At 58.3% G+C, this 21,361-nt stretch overlaps 2 protein-coding genes across 3 annotated transcripts; both read left to right on the top strand.

Annotated features, from left to right (window-relative positions):
• Positions 1-180: 180 nt before the first annotated feature.
• On the top strand, positions 181-11,093 carry STT3A (STT3 oligosaccharyltransferase complex catalytic subunit A). 2 transcript variants are annotated; one of them, XM_072884678.1, is made up of 19 exons: positions 181-257; positions 2,800-2,888; positions 3,083-3,208; positions 3,512-3,572; positions 4,235-4,356; positions 4,641-4,786; positions 5,075-5,165; positions 5,897-6,003; positions 6,447-6,611; positions 7,153-7,333; positions 7,880-8,035; positions 8,247-8,338; positions 9,036-9,191; positions 9,305-9,493; positions 9,574-9,690; positions 9,772-9,874; positions 10,200-10,388; positions 10,508-10,623; positions 10,731-11,093. In XM_072884678.1, exons 3-19 carry the CDS (start codon positions 3,121-3,123, stop codon positions 10,767-10,769), a joined length of 2,118 nt encoding a protein of 705 aa, XP_072740779.1. In that variant the 5' UTR covers positions 181-257; positions 2,800-2,888; positions 3,083-3,120; the 3' UTR covers positions 10,770-11,093. The 2 variants fall into 2 exon arrangements, with proteins under 2 accessions (XP_072740779.1, XP_072740780.1); XM_072884679.1 differs by having other exon boundaries at positions 218-257; positions 2,716-2,888.
• Positions 11,094-11,296: 203 nt separating this feature from the next.
• CHEK1 (checkpoint kinase 1) lies at positions 11,297-20,829 on the top strand. Its single transcript, XM_072884518.1, has 12 exons — positions 11,297-11,423; positions 13,903-14,126; positions 14,234-14,298; positions 14,372-14,441; positions 14,548-14,736; positions 15,846-15,950; positions 16,024-16,119; positions 16,193-16,301; positions 17,065-17,242; positions 18,264-18,395; positions 18,495-18,596; positions 20,605-20,829. The coding sequence occupies exons 1-12, from the start codon at positions 11,359-11,361 to the stop codon at positions 20,698-20,700; spliced, it is 1,431 nt and encodes a 476-aa protein (XP_072740619.1). The 5' UTR covers positions 11,297-11,358; the 3' UTR covers positions 20,701-20,829.
• The last annotated feature ends 532 nt before the right edge of the window (positions 20,830-21,361 follow it).

Raw genomic sequence — 21,361 nt, 5'->3', positions numbered from 1 at the left:
ACACGTCACGGCTCGCTCTCCGCCAACCCGGCTCGCCCAACGCTCCGCCAATCGGAGGGCGCTGCACGCAGCCCGCCCCGTCCCGCCCTCGGCTGAGTGGCCGGCGCAGCGGCCAATGAGCGGCGCCGCAGCGGGAGTGGCGTCGGTGAGGAGCAATGGCCAGTGGGCGGGGCGGGGCGGGGGCGGGTCGCGGCGGAGGGCAAGGGCGGCTGCGCGGGGCGGATGGCCGGGGCGGCGGGGCCGAGCGCGGCGCCCGGGTAAGGGCCGCGGCCCCGGGGGGCCTGGTGCCGGGCGGGGAGGGCTGCCGTGTGCCGAGGGGGGCCTGGGCTGTGGGGCGAGGGCGGGGGGCGGCCCTCAGGCCTGTGGGGGCCCGGGCCTGTGGGGTGGGGGCCTGAGGGGTTATCGGGTGCCCGGGCCTGTGGGGTGAGGGAGCTGTGGGGTTGTGGGGTGCTCAGGGTCTGTGGGGTGAGGGAGCTGTGGGGTTGTGGGGTGCTCAGGGCCTGTGGGGTGAGGGAGCTGTGGGGCTGTGGGGTGCCCAGGCCTGGGGGGTGAGCGAGCTGTGGGGTTGTGGGGTGCTCAGGGCCTGTGGGGTGAGGGAGCTGTGGGGCTGTGGGGTGCCCAGGCCTGGGGGTGAGCGAGCTGTGGCGTTGTGGGGTGCTCAGGGTCTGTGGGGTGAGCGAGCTGTGGGGTTGTGGGGTGCTCAGGGTCTGTGGGGTGAGCGAGCTGTGGGGTTGTGGGGTGCCCAGGCCTGGGGGTGAGCGAGCTGTGGGGTTGTGGGGTGCCCAGGTCTGTGGGGTGAGCGAGCTGTGGGGTTGTGGGGTGCTCAGGGCCTGTGGGGTGAGGGAGCTGTGGGGCTGTGGGGTGCCCAGGCCTGGGGGGTGAGCGAGCTGTGGGGTTGTGGGGTGCTCAGGGTCTGTGGGGTGAGCGAGCTGTGGGGTTGTGGGGTGCTCAGGGTCTGTGGGGTGAGCGAGCTGTGGGGTTGTGGGGTGCCCAGGCCTGGGGGGTGAGCGAGCTGTGGGGTTGTGGGGTGCCCAGGTCTGTGGGGTGAGCGAGCTGTGGGGTTGTGGGGTGCTCAGGGCCTGTGGGGTGAGGGAGCTGTGGGGCTGTGGGGTGCCCAGGCCTGGGGGTGAGCGAGCTGTGGGGTTGTGGGGTGCTCAGGGTCTGTGGGGTGAGCGAGCTGTGGGGTTGTGGGGTGCTCAGGGTCTGTGGGGTGAGCGAGCTGTGGGGTTGTGGGGTGCCCAGGCCTGGGGGTGAGCGAGCTGTGGGGTTGTGGGGTGCCCAGGTCTGTGGGGTGAGCGAGCTGTGGGGTTGTGGGGTGCTCAGGGCCTGTGGGGTGAGGGAGCTGTGGGGCTGTGGGGTGCCCAGGCCTGGGGGTGAGCGAGCTGTGGGGTTGTGGGGTGCTCAGGGTCTGTGGGGTGAGCGAGCTGTGGGGTTGTGGGGTGCTCAGGGTCTGTGGGGTGAGCGAGCTGTGGGGTTGTGGGGTGCCCAGGCCTGGGGGGTGAGGGAGCTGTGGGGTTGTGGGGTGCTCAGGGTCTGTGGGGTGCCCAGGTCTGGGGGGTTGTGGGGTGCTCAGGGTCTGGGGGGTGAGGGAGCTGTGGGGTGCCCAGGCCTGTGGGATCATGGGTTTTGGGGAGGGCGATGCTGTGGGGTGCCCAGGCACGTGGGGTGAGGCGCTGCTGGCTGTCAGGGGCTGGAGCCTTTAGGATGTGGACCTGTGGGGTGCCCAGGGCTTGGGGGTGCTCGAGACTGTGGGGTGCCCAGGGCTGGGGGGCAAGGGCTTGTGGAGTGCCTGGAGGCGTGGGGTGATGGGGTGCACAGGGCTGTGGGGTGCAGCACAGGGGGGACTCATGGGGGGCACAGTGTCGCGTGGGACACAGACAAGCTCGGAGGGGCTGGTGGCGAGAGCGGGGCCGTAGCCTGTAGCCCAGGGACAGCTTTTCCTCCTTCCCACCCCGGTATCTGGGGACCAGCCGGGGCTGCTGGTTCCCCCAGTGGCTGTGGCGTTACTGGGTGGCGAAGGGTCCCCCCAACGCCCTGTGAGTCGTCTAGCAGAGCTGTGGAGATCGGGGTACCGGTGGTACCGCGGTGGCAGAGCCACTCGTGCCTGGGGGGGGCATCTGTGTTATATCATCGTTAGCTGTTTCTTATTATCCCCAGGGGATCCAGGAAATAATTACAACACGGGGTTATTTCTGTATCGATTAACGACAAATGCGTGCCAGTCAGAATCGCTTCTGGGTCACAGAAAGACCCGGGCCCAGTTTGTATTGTGTTTTTAAATCCCAGCCTGTCCAAATCTGCCCTCCCCAGCCTTGTAGCTCAGGGAGGTGAACTGAGATTTATCCACCAGTTCTGGGACTGAATTTGCAGGGAGTGGTGGGTTGTTTTTTTTCCTCAGATTGATCGGGTAAGTATTTTAAAGAAATCGGAGTGTTTTCAAGAGTAGAAAGACATTATTCTCTGGCCACAGTTTCACTTCCTTGGTGTCTAATAGTAGGATTTTGCTGGCTCTTCCTCCACCCAGGGAGGTTGAATTAAACAGTCAGGTTGTCCGATAGAAACGAAGCTGCTGGTCCATGTTAGGAAACCACGGGGATGTATACATTTAACTCAAAGTGGGAGCGGCCAGGGGCCGTTCAGACCTCCTATATACGAGAAAACAGCGCCGACTTCTTGTCATCCCCATGGATTACTTTTTTTGTGTGTCGTTTACAGGTGGTGGTTAAACTCCAGAGACCAGCCAGGGAAAACTTAGTGGTTTTGCTAAAAGCTTACGCTTGGGTTTTGTTTCCTACGCAGAGAAACAGACGCGTTCTCTGCCCCAAAGAAGCTCTGGTCTCTGTGAAAAGAAAGAAAAACCTCCGCCGAGACTTGGGGCAACTGCTCAGGTGAGGAAGGGAGGCAAGGGGATTTGGGGAAGGGAGGCACGGATCAGCGAAAGCATCCGGCAGGGGTGAAGGGTGGACGCCAGCCTCCTTGGGCAGGAGGGGGGTGTTTGAGGTCCTGTTTCGTGCAGCGTTTAGAGGCGTTGTGGGGCTGCGAGCTGGCTCGCTCTTTGCTCATCTTCCCTCTTTGTTTTCAGGTGTTCAGGCGTCCTCAAGCTCTGCCTTTGATGTGAAAATGACCAAGTTAGGGTTTCTCCGGCTGTCCTACGAGAAGCAAGACACTCTGCTCAAGCTCCTCATCTTGTCGATGGCAGCTGTGCTGTGTAAGTCCGCGTCCTGCCACGCCGGCCTTGCGGATGGCTGCTGGTGCCCTCAAAGGGGGACCCCGGGGTGGAGCCGCCTCTGCTCCTTCTTCTCTTCTTTCATAGATTGTGAAGCTCTTATTTTTCTTAAGCGAACGCTCTTATTCCTTCTGTATCTATTCCTTTGAAAAACACATCTTTCTCTATCTTCCCAACGACCAGTTTGAGACAGAAAGAATTTTAATCAAAGTAGATGATAAACCTAATAAAACTCTGGCTCAGTGAGCGCTGTAGATTCACTCTGCCCTTTCTCTGTGGTTGCAGCTTTCTCCACGAGGCTTTTTTCCGTCTTAAGATTCGAAAGCGTCATCCATGAATTTGACCCGTAAGTGTCTTCCGCCCGTTTTGCGGGGGCCTGCTGGGTTTTTCTCTTCTGGAGCACGTGGAAGTTGGGTGGTGTTTGCTGGGCTCGAGTTAATCCCCGTTGAGAACGAGGGATTTGGAGGGCAGTTTTCAGTACAGCTCGTTTTTCTTCTTCTAGACCCAAAATTCACTTCTCTGTTCCCAGGACTCATCCTGCAGCCCGGATCTGAGTCGGGGTAATCGCCCAGCACCGCTTTTATGCTGGGATGTGGTTATTCCCTGCCTGAGCCGGGCACAACAGGAGAGAGGGCTCCTAGTACCACTTGTGTCCGCGTCCCAGGGTTGTTGCTGGTTGAATCGAGCGCAAGGGAGGATGTTACCTTTGCAAACCCACTTTTAAACTCCCTAGGAGGAGGGATGAACCTTTGCAGCTGCGGTTTGCGGTAGTCTAGGGGAAATGGGCTGGTTCCCTCTGCATGGAAACCGCGCCGCCGGCCCTTACAACGCTCTCTTACCCCTAGACATCGGAGAAGGGTATCCCAACAGGCACACAGTTTGGTACTTAAAAAGTTGCCTCGTCGTCTGAACGCTCGTTAAGGGCTGCGGTTGTGCCCTGAGGAGCGGTGAGCAGCCGATCTATCTACATCCGGATGCGGAGATGCTTAGTGCTTGTTGCTGTTCCAGGTATTTTAACTACCGCACAACCCGCTTTCTGGCGGAGGAGGGCTTCTATAAATTCCACAACTGGTTTGACGACCGAGCGTGGTACCCCTTGGGCAGGATTATCGGTGGGACCATTTATCCAGGTAAGCCGTCAGGCTTTTGCTGAGCCGAAACGCACCTCACGCAAGGGAAAATCGGGAGCGGGGCAGATTTGGGAGAGGGGCGGGTAGCGTACACGCAGCAGAGCCGTGAGTGCCAGCTGGGAGAGGAGGGGAGCTCGGGGGACGCCCTTCATCGAGGCATCCTGGGCAGCATTTACTTCCTGGCGAGACTTTTGGCTGGCCTGTTGTTAATTACAAGCTAACAACCCCCGGTGCTGCGAGCAGACCGAGAGCACCCTGATAACGGTGTCGTTTCTGTCCCGCAGGTCTGATGATCACATCGGCAGCAATTTACCACGTGCTGCACTTCTTCCACGTCACCATCGACATCCGAAATGTCTGTGTGTTCCTGGCTCCCCTCTTCTCCTCTTTCACCACCATCGTGACTTACCACCTCACCAAAGAGCTCAAGGTAAGGGGAAGATCGGGGCGTACCTTGGAGGCTTTTGCTTTGCGGAGGAGCGCGGGCTGTGCGCCTTTTGGAAAGGCAGCTCACGGCTGTGTCGGAGGTTTGGAGGTGACCACCACGCTGGTCAAACCCCAGAACTTCTGGGAAATGGAAGATCTGTTTTAAAATTTCATTTCAACGCTCAATTTTTATTCCTTTGAGGCATATCCGTGCGTAGTATGGCATGATAACGAAAGTCCTAAAAACTGATGGCTTTTTCTACCCTCTGGCTGCATCTTTTTTTGTCCCCAGGATGCAGGGGCAGGACTCCTTGCTGCCGCCATGATTGCAGTCGTGCCCGGGTACATCTCTCGATCTGTTGCCGGCTCCTACGATAACGAAGGTGAGTTAGCGACGCTCGGAGCAGGGAAACCTTTAACAACGTTGGGTGCTGAAAAATGATGGTAAAGCTGCTGCAGGGCACGACAGAAGAACCGTCCTTTCCCAGCGAGCCCCGCCAGGTCCCTGCAGGTTCCTAACCCAACTGCTCAGAGATCGGCGGTTGTTCTCGCCTACGCGTTCGAGAAGAGGGAGCGTTTCCCACCTCTGGCAGCGAGCGCGCCCCGTTCCCCGAGTATCCTTCTTTGCAAGTCAGAAAGGGTTTTGCCACCTCCACAAACTCTGCTTGGGATCAGAGCTGCTGCGCAGCTCTCCCGGGGTTTTATCTCTGTTCCCGCGTTGACTTTGGGGCTGGCAAAGGCAGCAATCTCGTTGTCGATGCCTAGGGCAGAAGAGGATCCACGTTCCTCTCCCGTAGCTGGGCTTTTGGGGGCCATGTAAGGAGTCGCTGTGTCCAGAAAGGCTAGCTGGTGTGGCTAGAAGAAGCCACGTGAGCTGTTATCTACAGTAAGACACAAACATCACAGTGTTTCAATCTAGAAATCAGATACGAAACCCTTTTCCCAGGCCTGGCTCTTTGTATGAGGTGCTGTTCCATCTTCCGATGGAGCAGCAAAAGCATTTATATATCTATTTTTAATGCAATTGAGCGCTCTGGCGTGCCCCAGAGATTTTATATTAATGTTTCAGGGCTGACGTGAGCTTGCTTTCACCTTTCTGTGTCCTTCCACCCAGGTATCGCCATATTCTGCATGCTGTTAACTTACTACATGTGGATCAAAGCCGTCAAAACTGGCTCCATCTATTGGGCAGCAATGTGTGCTCTTGCCTATTTCTACATGGTAAGCGTTCCTTCTCCCAGCACTGAGGTATTTCTGACTCCAAGGACCGCTCCGGAGACGGTGACCGAAAATAACGTGGCGTGCCGTTCCTGTGTCCTTGTATTCGGGGAGCTAGAACCTCTGTGAAGGGCTTGGCGGGAAAATGGAATGGATGCTTTCTTCATTCATTTCCGCTTAACCAAAACTAGCGGGGTTTTGTGGAAGGTTTTATTAACCTTTGGAACCTGTGGAAGGTTTTATTTTTTTTTTAAAAACCCGGGCTTCTGGCCGCTGTGACTGCTGAGGATGCCCTTGGAGAGAGCGGATCTCAGCTGGCCTTACCGCTGGGTGAAAATCCTGCGCGTGATCCCAGGAAAATCAAACCTGCCGCCTTTGACCTCTGCTGTGCAACCTGTTCAGTCCTGGAACTTGGGGTTTTTTTGTTTGTTTTTCTCTCTTGGCAGGTCTCCTCCTGGGGTGGCTACGTCTTTCTGATTAACCTCATCCCCTTGCATGTTCTTGTGCTGATGCTGACCGGCCGCTTCTCCCACAGGATCTACGTAGCCTATTGCACGGTCTACTGCTTGGGAACCATCCTCTCGATGCAGATCTCCTTTGTTGGCTTCCAGGTGGGGACCAGAATGATTTGCAGACTCAAGGATGGTCATGTCGTGGGTCGTAGCAGAACAACAGCGAGCTGGCACCTGGTTTCTCTTCTTGCCTTCCCGTTGACATTATAAGTGGGCGCTGGCTTCTAGTTCTAGCTCCCGTTCCGCTGATTCGTTGCGACCTTTTGGCAAGATCAGCTTTTGGAGGTGCTGGATGACTTTCAAAGCTGCTAAGAGCCTTCACGGCACCGCTTGCCTTTCATGAAAGTATTTCTGAAAGGAAACGCTCACGCCAGCGTGCATCCTGGTATAGCAGGAAAAATGCCTGCTTAGCTCACGTTTTCGAGAGAATCGGTTTAATTTTCCATGTGGATTCCTATCTGGGAATCAAAGCTGATGTAAGACAGTGACTCATGCCAGCTGTGCCGTCCGCGGGGAGGGGACGGTTTCCCGTAACTTTGGCAGCGATTTTGCTGAGAAGAGATTTGTAAAAAAGCCGATACCGGGTGCAACGCGACTCTTGTTCTCCTCCGTATCCTATCACGCTCTCCCCTGCTTGCAGCCCGTCCTCTCCTCGGAGCACATGGCTGCCCTTGGAGTCTTCGGCTTGTGTCAGATCCACGCCTTCGTAGACTACCTTCGGAGCAAGCTGAACCCGCAGCAATTCGAAATCCTCTTCAGGAGCGTCATTTCCCTGGTTGGCTTCGTCCTCCTCACCATCGGGGCCGTGCTGATGCTGACAGGTAGCCCGAGATGGCGGCGATGATGAGCGCATTTCACCGCCAGTTTTGCCTCCTTTCGTTTCTTTGAAGAGCGCGTAATTTGTCGACCCTAATTCTGCATTATTGCCCGCGCTGCGGTTTCAGTGCTTGCGAGCCCCCCTCTCTGAGGGGGAGGCTGGGACCTGCCCTAATTTGTGCGTTAGCAGGGAAATATTTAAGAAGCAGCTGTAAGATCTGGGCTCCGAGTGATACGAGGCGCAGAGAGAAACCTGCCGTGACTCAGCGTGCGCTGGGGACGCTGAGCTGATGCTTCAGAAACTGAATGTCGATCTGTAGTAGCGAAGAGATGCTAAACGTGTAGGTTGGGCGGGGGAGAAGTCTTTCTAGGGTAAAATTGCGCTTTATTTCCTTTCTAAAATGGCAGGTTTGAGTAATAGAGATGTTTAAACGAGGTCCAGGATTGCTCATTCAGCCTTGCACATGCCTCCCGTGTGAGAGAACGTATCGGCATTGCTGGTTGCTCTCTGCTGGAACTGAGTATGACTTTTGTTTTCTCCTCTTTCCTAGGGAAAATCTCCCCGTGGACGGGGCGTTTCTACTCCCTGCTGGATCCTTCCTATGCAAAGAACAACATCCCCATCATCGCCTCCGTCTCCGAGCACCAGCCCACCACTTGGTCCTCCTATTACTTTGACCTGCAGCTTCTCGTTTTCATGTTCCCAGGTGAGCCCAGCGCTGATGTCGTCAGACCCCGATTTATTAGATCACCCTACGACACCGGAAGGGTTTTATTCTGCCGGCCAGGACTGCAGCCTCCCCTCTCCTCGCGGTGCCGAGTCTGCCGTGGAGCGCTACGTGCCTCTGCCGGCTGTTTTTTATTTCGGGCAAGAGATTGCTAAGGTGAACCTGACGCGTTCCTCTCTCCTCTTCGCAGTCGGTCTGTATTACTGCTTCAGTAACCTCTCGGACGCCCGCATTTTTATCATCATGTACGGCGTGACCAGCATGTACTTCTCCGCTGTGATGGTGAGGGCTGCTGCCTGCTGGGCGCAAGCAGGATGACGAAATGGTCTTAATGAAGCTGATTTAATTTATTTTTCTGAACTCGTTGATGATGGTTCTTCTACCTTGAGCCGGTTGAAACGTTCACGAGGCTTTTCTCCCTTCCTAAACCAGTTTTCTGGTTTATTCGCCCCTCTGTGCAGCGAGGGAACGTGACATTGCAAAACTTACTGGTTTTGGTGTTACTCGCTGCTATATGGCCACCGCTGTCCGCCGCTGTTCCTGGTCTCCCATAGCTGAGTTGCAAACCCAAACAGTTTCTCCAGGTGTCTGAGCAGGGACTGACAACAAACGGCTGCTCTCGAGCCCGCTTGCACTCTTGCTCTAGCACACCGAGCCCTAAACGCCGCTGATTTCTCTGTGTGGAGGCATCTACTAATTCGTGGCTCCACCTAAGATTGCCCGAGGGTGTTCAGTTGAGGTCACTTCTGCACCTTGGCCAATTTTGAGGTCTTCAGAGAACTTCCCTCGGGGGTGTCTGAGATGGCGGCAGCTCCCATCTGCACCCGCTAAAAAAATCGGCTACGGGTTTATCTGGAGGCCGATGTTTCTGCTGAATTCGAGGTGCTGAATTAGGGATGGCATTTAATTTCTCTCTTCTCTCGGATTTCTGCCCGATTTCTTCTCCAACGGGCACTGACTCTTCTGCCGTTGCCCGTAGGTGCGTCTCATGCTGGTGCTGGCCCCGGTGATGTGCATCCTGTCCGGCATCGGGGTTTCTCAGGTGTTGTCCACCTACATGAAGAACCTGGATATCAGCCGACCGGACAAGAAGAGCAAAAAGCAGCAAGACTCCACCTACCCCATCAAAAACGAAGTGGGTGTTGGGCCGGCTCAGGAAGGGGGAGAAGACACCTAGTCCTGGTGGGGACGAGCGCGGGAGGCTGGTGGCCTCTTCCCTCCAGCGTTGACCCCCGTGTGTTCCCCCAGGTTGCCAGTGGCATGATCCTGGTCATGGCTTTCTTCCTGATCACCTACACCTTCCACTCCACCTGGGTGACCAGCGAGGCGTACTCCTCCCCCTCCATCGTGCTGTCCGCCCGGGGTGGGGACGGCAGCAGGATCATCTTTGATGACTTCAGAGAAGCTTATTACTGGCTGCGTCACAACACGCCGGAGGTAAACGGGGGTAATTTGGGCAGCGGGGACCCAACGTTGTCCGCCGAGGTGCCGACGGCACGTCTGGTGTTTGGGTGCAGGACGCAAAGGTGATGTCCTGGTGGGACTACGGGTACCAGATAACCGCCATGGCCAACCGGACCATCCTGGTGGACAACAACACCTGGAACAACACGCACATCTCCCGCGTCGGTCAGGTAGGTCCTTCCCTCGCCCGCCGCCTTGCCCTGACTTTCTGGGGGCACCGCGTGGCGTGACTGACGCTGCGTCCGCTCCAGGCGATGGCATCGACGGAGGAGAAAGCCTACGAGATCATGAGGGAGCTGGACGTCAGCTACGTGCTGGTAATCTTCGGAGGCCTCACCGGCTACTCGTCTGACGGTGAGATCTTGCTCTGAGCTGGGTCAAACCCATCCTCGGAGCGCTGGTGGTGCAGCCTTCTCCAAAACAGCTCTCAGAGGAGCAAAGTCCCGCCTTCAGCTGAGGCTGCAAAGTGGAAACGGTACCAAAATGCTCCTCTCTGAAAGCGGCACGTACCTTTTTTGCTCTCCCCCAACTCAACTCCTCGCTCTTTGCCCCCCCGCTCCTTGCTCTTTGCCCCCCAACTCAGCTCAGCTCCTCGCTCTTTGCCCCCCAGCTCCTCGCTCTTTGCCCCCAACTCAACTCCTTGCTCTTTTCCCCCAACTCTTTTCTCTCCACCTTTCAGACATCAACAAGTTCCTGTGGATGGTGCGGATCGGAGGCAGCACGGACACGGGGCGCCACATCAAGGAGCACGACTACTACACCCCCACGGGGGAGTTTCGGGTGGACCGCGAGGGCTCCCCGGTGCTCCTCAACTGCCTCATGTACAAGATGTGCTACTACCGCTTCGGCCAAGTCTACACCGAGGCCAGTAAGTCCCCGAAACCGCCCGGTGTGAGGGGGTGACACCGCTTTCGGGGCGCCCCACCGTGCCCCCAGCATCTTCGGGGCGTGATGTGGCAGCGCTGCCTGTACTTTGCCCTCTCCTAGAGCGACCGCCGGGCTACGACCGCGTGAGGAACGCCGAAATCGGCAACAAGGACTTCGAGCTGGACGTGCTGGAGGAGGCGTACACCACAGAGCACTGGCTGGTCCGAATATACAAGGTACGGCCCCAGACCGAGCCCAAACCCCCCAGATTTGGGAAAAACCATGAAATTTCACCTAACCCAGCTTTTTTATTGGGTTTTTTTGTTTGTTTTTTACCCCTTAGGTGAAAGATTTGGATAACCGCGGCTTGTCGAGAACGTAGAGGAGCCGCCGCCGGCCGTGCCACGCACCGCACTGACCCAGCCTTTGCCTGTGAAGCAGAAATATTTTGGGGGGGTCTGGGGTTGGTTTTGGTTTTTTTTTTTTTTTTTTTTGGGGGGGGGGGTGTTTTGTTTTTGTTTTGTACCATTTGTAAGCGCCGGCAGCAGTGGGGTGTCCCTGCCCGTCCCTGCCTGTCCCTGCCCGTCCCTGCCTGCCGGGGAGTGATTTTTATATACACAGTCGCCAAATCAGAAATAACGGCTTTAAAGGGGGGTTGATTAAAGGTGAATTACAAATAATAATAATTAAACAAAAACCAAAAAGCTGTTTTAATGTTGGGTTTGGTTTTTTTCCTCCCCCACTTCCTCTGCTTTTTTTTCTGCTTTTTTTTCTCCCCACCGAAGCCCGGGGAAGGGATTTTTGAGGCCGTTTGGCTGCTTTTTAAGCGATTTGAGTGAAAATCACGGGGGGGGCGGGGCCCAGGCGTCCTGCGCGCGCAGGGCGGGGCGTGGCGCGGTGGCGCCGGCGGGAACTGGCAGCGTGGCGGGAGCGGGGCCGGGGCCGGGAGCGGGGCCGGGGCCGGGCCGGGGATGGCGGTGCCGTTCGTGGAGGACTGGGACCTGGTGCAGACGCTGGGCGAAGGCGCCTACGGGGAGTGAGTGCGGCGGGGCCGGGGAGGGAGCGGGGAGGGGGCGCGGCACGGCCCTGGCACGGCCCTGGCACGGCCCTTGCACGCCCACTGCCCCCCCTCTGCCCGCCCAGCCGGACCCCCGGGCTGTGCCGCTTGCACGCCCGCCGGGCACCCTCTGGAAGCCCGCTGCTTGCCCACTGCTTGGCCGTCGCCCGCCCCTTACGTGCCCGCTGTATGGCTGCTGCTTGCCCACTGCTTGGCTATTGCGTGCCCCTTGTGTGCCCACTACATGGCCACTGCTTGCCCACTGCTTGGTCATTGCGTGCCCCTTATGTGCCCGCTGTATGGCTGCTGCTTGGCCACTGCTTGCCCACTGCTTGGCAGTTGCATGCCCCTTATGTGCCCGCTCTATGGCTGCTGCTTGCCCACTGTTTGCCTACTGCTTGGCAGTTGCGTGCCCCTTATGTGCCCACTGCTTGCCCATCACATGCTCCTTGTGTGCCCGCTACATGGCCACTGCTTGCCTGCTGCTTGGCTGTTGTGTGCCCCTTATGTGCCCACTGCTTGGTCACTGCTTGCCTGCTGCTTGGTTGTTGCGTGCCCCTTATGTGCCCACTGTATGGCTGCTGCTTGGCCACTGCTTGGCCAGTGTTTGCCCACTGCTTGGCAGTTGCATGCCCCTTGTGTGCCCGCTACATGGCCACTGCTTGCCTGCTGCTTGGTTGTTGCATGCCCCTTATGTGCCCGCTGTATGGCTGCTGCTTGCCCACTGCTTGCCCACTGCTTGGCAGTTGCATGCCCCTTATGTGCCCGCTCTATGGCTGCTGCTTGCCCACTGTTTGCCTACTGCTTGGCAGTTGCGTGCCCCTTATGTGCCCACTGCTTGCCCATCACATGCCCCTTGTGTGCCCGCTACATGGCCACTGCTTGCCTGCTGCTTGGCTGTTGTGTGCCCCTTATGTGCCCACTGTATGGCTGCTGCTTGGCCACTGCTTGGCCAGTGTTTGCCCACTGTTTGCCCACTGCTTGGCAGTTGCATGCCCCTTGTGTGCCTGCTACATGGCCACTGCTTGCCTGCTGCTTGGCTGTTGCGTGCCCCTTATGTGCCCACTGTATGGCTGCTACTTGCCCACTGCTTGCCCAGTTTGCCCACTGCTTGGCAGTTGCTTGCCCATCACGTACCCCTTATGTGCCCACTCTATGGCTGCTGCTTGCCCACTGCTTGGCCATTGCGTGCCCCTTATGTGCTCACTGTATGGCTGCTGCTTGGCCACTGCTTGGCCAGTGTTTGCCCACTGTTTGCCCACTGCTTGGCAGTTGCATGCCCCTTATATGCCCACAGGTTGCCCACCACATGCCCCCAGTGTGCCCACTACATGGCCACTGCTTGCCCGCTGCTTGGCTGTTGCGTGCCCCTTATGTGCCCACTGCTTGCCCATCACATGCCCCTTATGTGCCCACTGCATGGCCACTGCTTGCCTGCTCCTTGCCCATTGCATGCCTCTTATGTGCCCACTGCATGGCCACTGCTTGCCTGCTGCTTGGTTGTTGCATGCCCCTTATGTGCCCGCTGTATGGCTGCTGCTTGCCCACTGCTTGCCCGGTTTGCCCGCTGCTTGGCAGTTGCATGCCCCTTATATGCCCACTGCTTGCCCATCACGTACCCCTTATGTGCCCACTGTATGGCTGCTGCTTGCCCACTGCTTGGCCGTTGCGTGCCCCTTATGTGCCCACTGTATGGCTGCTGCTTGGCCACTGTTTGCCCACTGTTTGCCCACTGCTTGCCCACTGCTTGCCCACTGCTTGGCAGTTGCATGCCCCTTATATGCCCACTGGTTGACCACCACATGCCCCTTGTGTGCCCACTACATGGCCACTGCTTGCCCGCTGCTTGGCTGTTGCGTGCCCCTTATGTGCCCACTGCTTGCCCATCACATGCCCCTTGTGTGCCCGCTACATGGCCACTGCTTGCCTGCTCCTTGCCCATTGCATGCCCCTTATGTGCCCACTACATGGCCGCTGCTTGCCCGCTGCTTGGTTGTTGCGTGCCCCTTACGTGCCCGCTGTATGGCTGCTGCTTGCCCACTGCTGACCCGCTCTTTGCCCGCTGCTTGGCAGTTGCATGCCCCTTATATGCCCACTGCTTGCCCATCACATGCCCCTTATGTTCCTGTGCATTGCCGCTGCTTGCCCACTGCTTGCCCGTTGCATGCCCCTTGTGTGCCCACTGCTTGGCCACCACAAGCCCACTGCTCGCCTGCTGCATGCCCGCTGCATGGCCATTGCATGCCCTGTGTGTGCCCGCTGCTTGGCTGTTGCTTGCCCCTTGTGTGCCCGCTGCGAGCCCATCGCACGCTCCACGTGCACCCTTCGCACGCCCACTGCGTGCCCATCGCACAACCACCGCACGCCGCGTTGCCTGCCTCTTCCCTGCCCGCTGCCTGTTTCCCGTGGCAAGCGTTTCATCCCCCTTTTGTGCCCGCTGACCCCCCGCCGGCCCCAGGGTGCAGCTGGCCGTCAACCGCCGCACCGAGGAAGCCGTGGCCGTGAAAATCGTGGACATGAAGCGAGCGGCCGACTGCCCGGAGAACATCAAGAAGGAAATTTGCATCAACAAGATGCTCAACCACGAGAACGTCGTCAAATTTTACGGGCACCGGCGGGAAGGTGCCACGCAATACCTCTTCCTGGAGTACTGCAGCGGCGGCGAGCTCTTCGACCGCATCGGTACGCCCGCTTAAAGACGCTTTTTGTTTTATATAAAATGATGCCTTAAAAAATTAATCCCTCAACGGTTGAGAATTGCTCTCCCCCTTCTTATTCCCCTCGCGCAGAGCCGGATATCGGGATGCCGGAGCCAGAGGCGCAACGTTTCTTCCAGCAGCTGATCGCCGGCGTGGTGAGTGCGGCGGCGATGCCGGTGATGCCGGCGGTGGTCCCCGCGCGGCGCTGACCCTTCTCTCCGTCCCCAGGTCTATCTGCACAGCATCGGCATCACCCACCGCGACCTGAAGCCGGAGAACCTGCTGCTGGACGAGCGAGGTGTGGAGCGGAGGTGGGGGGGGGGCAGCGCATCCCTCTCCGTCCCCTGTTTAATTTTAATGTTGAAGTTTTAATTTGAATTTTTAATTTTTGAATTGGGGCCCAGATAACCTGAAAATCTCCGATTTCGGCTTGGCCACCGTCTTCAAGCACAACGGCCGGGAGCGGCTGCTCAACAAGATGTGCGGCACCCTGCCCTACGTGGCCCCCGAGCTGCTGCGGCGCCCCGAGTTCAGGGCCGAGCCCGTCGACGTCTGGGCTTGCGGCGTGGTGCTGACGGCCATGCTGGCCGGAGGTGGGCCGCCTGCGACGTATAGGGGACCTACGGAACGCGTAAGGTGGCGGGATGCATAAGATGCTCCAGGGACATAGGTGAAATGCGGGGGGGTGCGAGGGGCGTTTGGGCGCGTAGGGGGTGCAGAGGGGCATCTGAAACGCGGGGGGGGAGTATGAAATGCATAGGGGGTGTACGTATGGAATGCGTAGGGGAGGCGCGTGGAGTGCACGGAGGGGTGTATGAGATGGGGAGGGGGCCCACATGAGGTGCGTGGGGGAGGTATGGGGTGCGTGTGTATGAGATGCAGAAGGGGGATGTATGGAATGCATAGGGAGGGATGTAGGAAACGAGGGGGGAGGTATGAGATGCGTAAGGGAGACGTAGAGGGACACACGACGTGCATAGCAGGGGCGTATGAAATACATAAGGGGGGTGTATGGAAGGCATGGGGTCGTACGATGCAGAAGGGGAAGGTATGAGATGTGTAAGGGGGGCACGAGATGCATGGGGACGGTACGGAATGCACGGGGGGAATACAGGAGACGCAGCGCCTGGTTCAGAGCAGAGGTGCCTGGCACAGAAAATGGCCGCGGCGACGTCGTTGGGGCTGCTGTGGGCTTGTGCACGCCGCTGCGCGTTTGCACGCTGCTGGGCATTTACACGCCGCTGGGCATGTGCACGCTGCAGGGCGTTTGGACGCTGCAGGGCGTTTGCACATTGCAAGGTGTTTGCACGCTGCTGGGTGTTTGCACGCTGCTGGGCGTTTGCACGCTGCAGGGCTTTGCATGCCGCCGGGCTTTTGCACATGGCAATGCTTTTGCATGCTGCGGGGCGTTTGCAAACTGCAGAGTGTTTGCCCGTTGCAGAGTGTTTGCATGCCACACGGCTTTGCACGCTGCGGGGTGTTTGCACGTTGCAGGGCTTTGCACGCCACGGGGCTTTTGCACATTGCAGCGCCTTCGCACGTTGCCCCCTTTTTAAAACCACGCAGAACCGGTCTTTATTACCCCCCCTTGCGAAAACTCCCCGTGCAAATCTCGCTGCGCCGCCTCCTTGGCTGCATTTTCCCCCTTTCCGTTTTCCCTCGGCCCCCGTGCAATAACGCAGCGGGTTTTCCCCGCCAGCAGAGCTGCCCTGGGACCAGCCCAGCGATAGCTGCCAGGAATACAGCGACTGGAAGGAGAGGAAAACCTACCTCCCGCCTTGGAAGAAGATCGATTCGGCACCCTTAGGTAAGCACCTGGCACCCCGGCGGCGCTCGATGCCGCGCCGGCAATCGCCATTCCGCCCCCCCGTCTCCCCCAGCTTTGCTGCACAAGATCCTGACGGAGAGCCCGACGGCGAGGATCACCATCCCCGACATCAAGAAGGACCGGTGGTACAGCAAACCCCTCAAAAAGGGTAAGGGGCTGCCGAGGAACGCGCTCGTCCCTCCAGATCTGGGGGGGTTATTGGGTGTCTTCTCCCTTTGCAGGCGTCAAGCGGGCTCGCATGTCCTCAGGGGGGGTCACCGACTCCCCCGGCGGCTTCTCCAAGCACGTCCGCTCCGATATGGACTTCTCACCGGTGAAGAGCGCGCTCGGGTGAGCCCCCGGTCCCTTCTGCAGCCCTCCCCGCGCGCTCCGGCTCGCAAACGCGCGCTTGGGTGCTGCAAGTCCTGGGGAAGCAGGACCTTTCCTGCGTGTTTGCACGGTGCGGGGCTTTGCTCGTTGCAGGGCTTTGTACGCTGTGGGGCGTTGCAGGGCTTTGCGCGTTGCAGGGCTTTGCACGTTGCAGGGCTTTGCACGCTTGCAGGGCTTTGCATGCCTCAGGGCTTTGCACATTGCAGGGCTTTGCATGCCGTGGGGCTTTGTGCAGTGCAAGGCTTTGCACGTTGCAGGGCTTTGCACGTTGCAGGGCTTTGCATGCCGCGGGGCTTTGTGCAGTGCAAGGCTTTGCACGTTGCAGGGCTTTGCACGCTTGCAGGGCTTTGCACATTGCAGGGCTTTGCATGCTACAGGACTTTGCATGCCGCAGGGCTTTGCACGTTGCAGGGCTTTGCACGTTGCAGGGCTTTGCATGCCGCGGGGCTTTGTGCAGTGCAAGGCTTTGCACGCTGCAGGGCTTTGCACGCTTGCAGGGCTTTGCACTTTGCAATTCTTTGCACGTTGCAGGGCTTTCCCTGTCTTTTCACCAGGAGGTGGTTTGGCGGAAACCGCGCACAAGCCCGCGTTTACCCTGCTTGCGTACGCGCAATCGCGCAAAACCCCGCAAAATCCCAAGAGCCGAATACCTCCACGTTCCCCACCCTTGCAATCTCTCCTTGGCGCCAGCAGCCCTAACGTCCCCTCTCCCCTTGCGTTGCAGCGAGGAGAAGGCGAGCTACTCCACGTCGCAGCCGGAGCCCGGCACCGGCGGGGCGCTCTGGGAGAGCGGGGCGGCCAGCATCGACAAGCTCGTGCAGGGCATCAGCTTCTCCCAGCCCGCCTGCCCCGAGCACATGCTGGTCAACAGCCAGCTCCTCGGCACCCCGGGCTCCTCCCAGGTGCTGCGCGGGGGGGGCCGCGGCGGCCGCCTGGCGCTGTTTGGGGTGCAGCTCTGCGGGGCGTCTTGTATCGGGGTGCAGCTCTGCGGCGTTTGTAATACCGGGGTGCAGCTTCGCGGTATCGGGGATGCGGCTTTGCGACGGTTTTCGTCTCGGGATGCAGCTTGGCAAGGTTTATCATCTCGGGGTGCGACCTTGCAGTATTTGGGGTGCAGCTTTGCAGCATTTATAGCATCGGGATGCAACCTTGCAGTATTTGGGGTGCAGCTTTGCAGCATTTATAGCATCGGGATGCAACTTTGCAGTGGTCGGGGTACAGCTTTGCAGCGTTTACAATATGACGGTGCCACTCCGCAGTGTTTGGGATGCAGCTTTGCATCCGATTTATAACATCGGGGTCCAACTTTGCACTATTTATTACATTTGGGGTGCAACTTTGCATCATATATATGACATTAAGGAGCAACTTTGCGGTATATATAATCTCAGGGAGCAACTTTGCAATATGGGGGATGCGCCTCTGCAAGGTTTATCATCTCAGGGTGCAACCTTGCAGTATTTGGGGTGCAACTTTGCATCATTTATAGCATCAGGATGCAACTTTGCAATGGTCGGGGTGCAGCTTTGCAGCATTTGCAATACCGGGGTGCAACTCCGCAGTGTTTGGGATGCAGCTTTGCATCCGATTTATAACATCGGGGTCCAACTTTGCACTATTTATTACATTTGGGCTGCAACTTTGCTTCATACATAGATTAGGAAGCAACTTTGCAATATTTCTAATATCAGGGAGCAACTTTGCAATACCGGGGATGCTGCTTTGCAGTATTTGTAATATTTGGGGTGCGACTTTGCCACGTTTCTAATGCAGCTTCGCGGCCCGGGAGATGCAACTCGCAGCGTTTACCATCAGGGGGTGCAGCTTTGCAATATTTGTCCTCTTAAGGCGGGGATTTTGCAGAGCTGGGGCTGCAACTTTGCGGGATTTATAACCTTTGCAACCGGTTTTTGGGGCCGGCAGAGCCCGTGGCAGCGGCTGGTGAAGCGGATGACGCGCTTCTTCACCAAACTGGACGCCGACGGCTCTTACCGCGCCCTGAAGGAGGTCTGTGAGAAGATGGGGTACGGCTGGAAGAAGAGCTGCACCAACCAGGTAGGGGTTGGGGTTGCAAAATCCTGGGGTGGGACCTCCCCCATGCCGTTGCATCTGCAAATAATTTTGGGGGACTCCCCCTTTGGTGTCGTTTTGCAGGTCACCATCTCGACCACGGACAGGAGGAACAACAAACTCATCTTCAAGGTGAACCTGGTGGAGATGGAGAGCAAGATTTTGGTGGATTTTCGCCTCTCCAAGGTGAGCGGGGCGCAGGGTGGGCACAGGGTGGGTGCACGATGGGTGCAAGGCGATGCAGGGTCTTGCAAGGCCATGCAAGGTGATGCAAAACCGTGCAAGGCGATGCAGGACCGTGCAAGGTGGGTGCAGGACCGTGCAAGGTGAAGCAAGACCACGCAAGGTGGGTGCAAGGTGATGCAGGACCGTGCAAGGTGGGTGCAAGGTGATGCAAAACCGTGCAAGGCGATGCAGGACCGTGCAAGGTGGGTGCAAAGTGATGCAAGACCATGCAAGGTGGGTGCAAGCTGATGCAAGAGCGTGCAAGGTGGGTGCAAGGTGATGCAGGACCGTGCAAGGTGGGTGCAAGACCATGCAAGGTGATGCAAGACCACGCAAGGTGGGTGCAAGGTGATGCAAGACCATGCAAGGCGATGCAGGACCGTGCAGGGTGATGCAAGACCATGCAAGGTGGGTGCAAGCTGATGCAAGAGCGTGCAAGGTGGGTGCAAGGTGATGCAGGACCGTGCAAGGTGGGTGCAAGACTATGCAAGGTGATGCAAGACCACGCAAGGTGGGTGCAAGGTGATGCAAGAGCGTGCAAGGTGGGTGCAAGGTGATGCAGGACCATGCAAGGTGGGTGCAAGACCATGCAAGGTGATGCAAGACCACGCAAGGTGGGTGCAAGGTGATGCAAGACCGTGCAAGGCGATGCAGGACCGTGCAGGGTGATGCAGGACCATGCAAGGTGGGTGCAGAGTGATGCAAGACCATGCAAGGTGGTGCAAGACCATGCAAGGTGATGCAAGAGCGTGCAAGGTGGGTGCAAGGTGATGCAGGACCGTGCAAGGTGGTGCAGGACCATGCAAGGTGGTGCAGGACCATGCAAGGTGGGTGCCAGGTGATGCAGGACCATGCAAGGTGGGTGCAAGCTGATGCAAAACCATGCAAGGTGGTGCAGGACCATGCAAGGTGATGCAAGACCATGCAAGGTTGGGTGCAAGGCAGCATTGGTAGGTGCAAGGTGATGCAAGATGGGTGCAGGGCAGCACCCACTGGGTGCACGGTGGCTGCAAGGCGATGCAAGGCAGCGTCTGGTAGGTGCAAGGTGGTGCTGGGTGGGTGCGAGGCAGCACCTGATGGGTGGGCAATGGGTGCAAGGAGATGCAAAATGGGTGCAAGGGGGTGCAAGGGAACACAGGGCAGTGCCTGGAGGGTGCAGGGTGGGTGCAAGGCAATGCCCAGTGAGTGCAGAGCAGTGCACAGCGGGTGCAAGGCGGTGCAAGCTGGGCGCAAGGCGATGCAGGGCAATGCAAAGCGTGTGCAAGACAGCGCGAGGTGGGTGCAAGGCTGCGCAAGGTGATGCACAGCGGGTGCAAAGCAGCGCAAGGTGGGTGCAAGGTGGCGCAAAGCAATGCAAGGCAGCTGCAAGGCTGCACAAGGTGGGTGCAAGGTGGCGCAAATCAATGCAAGGCGGGTGCAAGGTGATGCACAGCGGGTGCAAAGCACTGCATGGTGGGTGCAAGGTGGCACAAAGCAATGCAAGGTGGGTGCAAGGTGATGCAGAGCAATGCAAAGCGTGTGTAAGAGTGCAAGGTGGGTGCAAGGTGACGCGAAGCAGCGCGAGGTGGGTGCAAGGCAGCACAAGGTGATGCACAGTGGGTGCAAAGCAGCGCAAGGTGGGTGCAAGGTGATGCAGAGCAATGCAAGGTGGCTGCAAGGCTGCACAAGGTGGGTGCAAGGTGGCGCAAAGCAATGCAAGGTGGGTGCAAGGTGATGCACAGCGCGTGCAAAGCAGCGCAAGGTGGGTGCAAGGTGGCACAAAGCAATGCAAGGTGGGTGCAAGGTGATGCAGAGCAATGCAAAGCGTGTGTAAGAGTGCAAGGTGGGTGCAAGGTGGCGCAAAGCAATGCAAGGTGGGTGCAAAGCGGTTCCCGGCGGGTGCAAGGTGACGCGAAGCAGCGCAAGGTGACGCGAAGCAGCGCAAAGTTGGGTGCAGGTTGATGCAATCTCCCCGCTTCTCCCCGCACAGGGCGACGGCCTGGAGTTCAAGAGGCATTTCCTGAAAATCAAGAGCAAGCTCAGCGACGTCGTCAGCACCCAGAAAGTCTGGCTGCCCGCCACCTGAGCCCCCTGCACCCCACCTGCCTCCTCCCCCTCCTCCTCTTCCTCCTCTTCCTCCGACCGCCGTGACGGCGACCGACCGCGCGCTTCGGATTTTAAAGGTTCAATAAAGCCCTGGGGGGGGACAAAGCGATGCCGCTTGCTGCGAGGGGGAGGTTGCCATGGGTCCCGTCCTGCCGCGGCCGACGGCGGGTGCCGGGCTGGCCTGATGGGTGCACCCGGGGTGCTGGGGGGGGGCGACGCCAACGGGGAGCCCTGGGGTGCTTCCCAACCCGGCACAACCCGGCATTCCATAAAAAATAGCGATTAGGGGTCTGTTCCCTCCCCCCGCCCCCCAATTTTCACCCCAAAAAGGGGCACCGGCAGCATTTTGGCTCGTTACCCCAATTAATCCTCTTCGGTCCAGCCCAGCCCCCACCCCGCAGCAGCGTTTTGCCCCAAACCCTGAGATTTGCGGCCAAAAATCCTCCCCGGCGATGCGGGGGGCCGCTCTGCATCGCTGCGATATATCCCGGTTTATTCCGTATTTTGGGGGGGTGTTTTGGGTGCGATACAGCTGCTTTATTTTTTTATTTTATTTTATTTTTAATTTGGGGGTATCGCAACGAGCGCGGGGCTCCTTTGCGCCGAAACCTACTGATGTCGTTCACTCTGAAACCTACTGA

Source organism: Ciconia boyciana, chromosome 20 (assembly GCF_034638445.1).
Source record: "Ciconia boyciana chromosome 20, ASM3463844v1, whole genome shotgun sequence".
NCBI lineage: Eukaryota > Metazoa > Chordata > Aves > Ciconiiformes > Ciconiidae > Ciconia > Ciconia boyciana.
The sequence above is the reverse complement of the archived record's forward strand: the minus strand, read 5'-3'. Positions and strand labels throughout refer to the sequence as shown.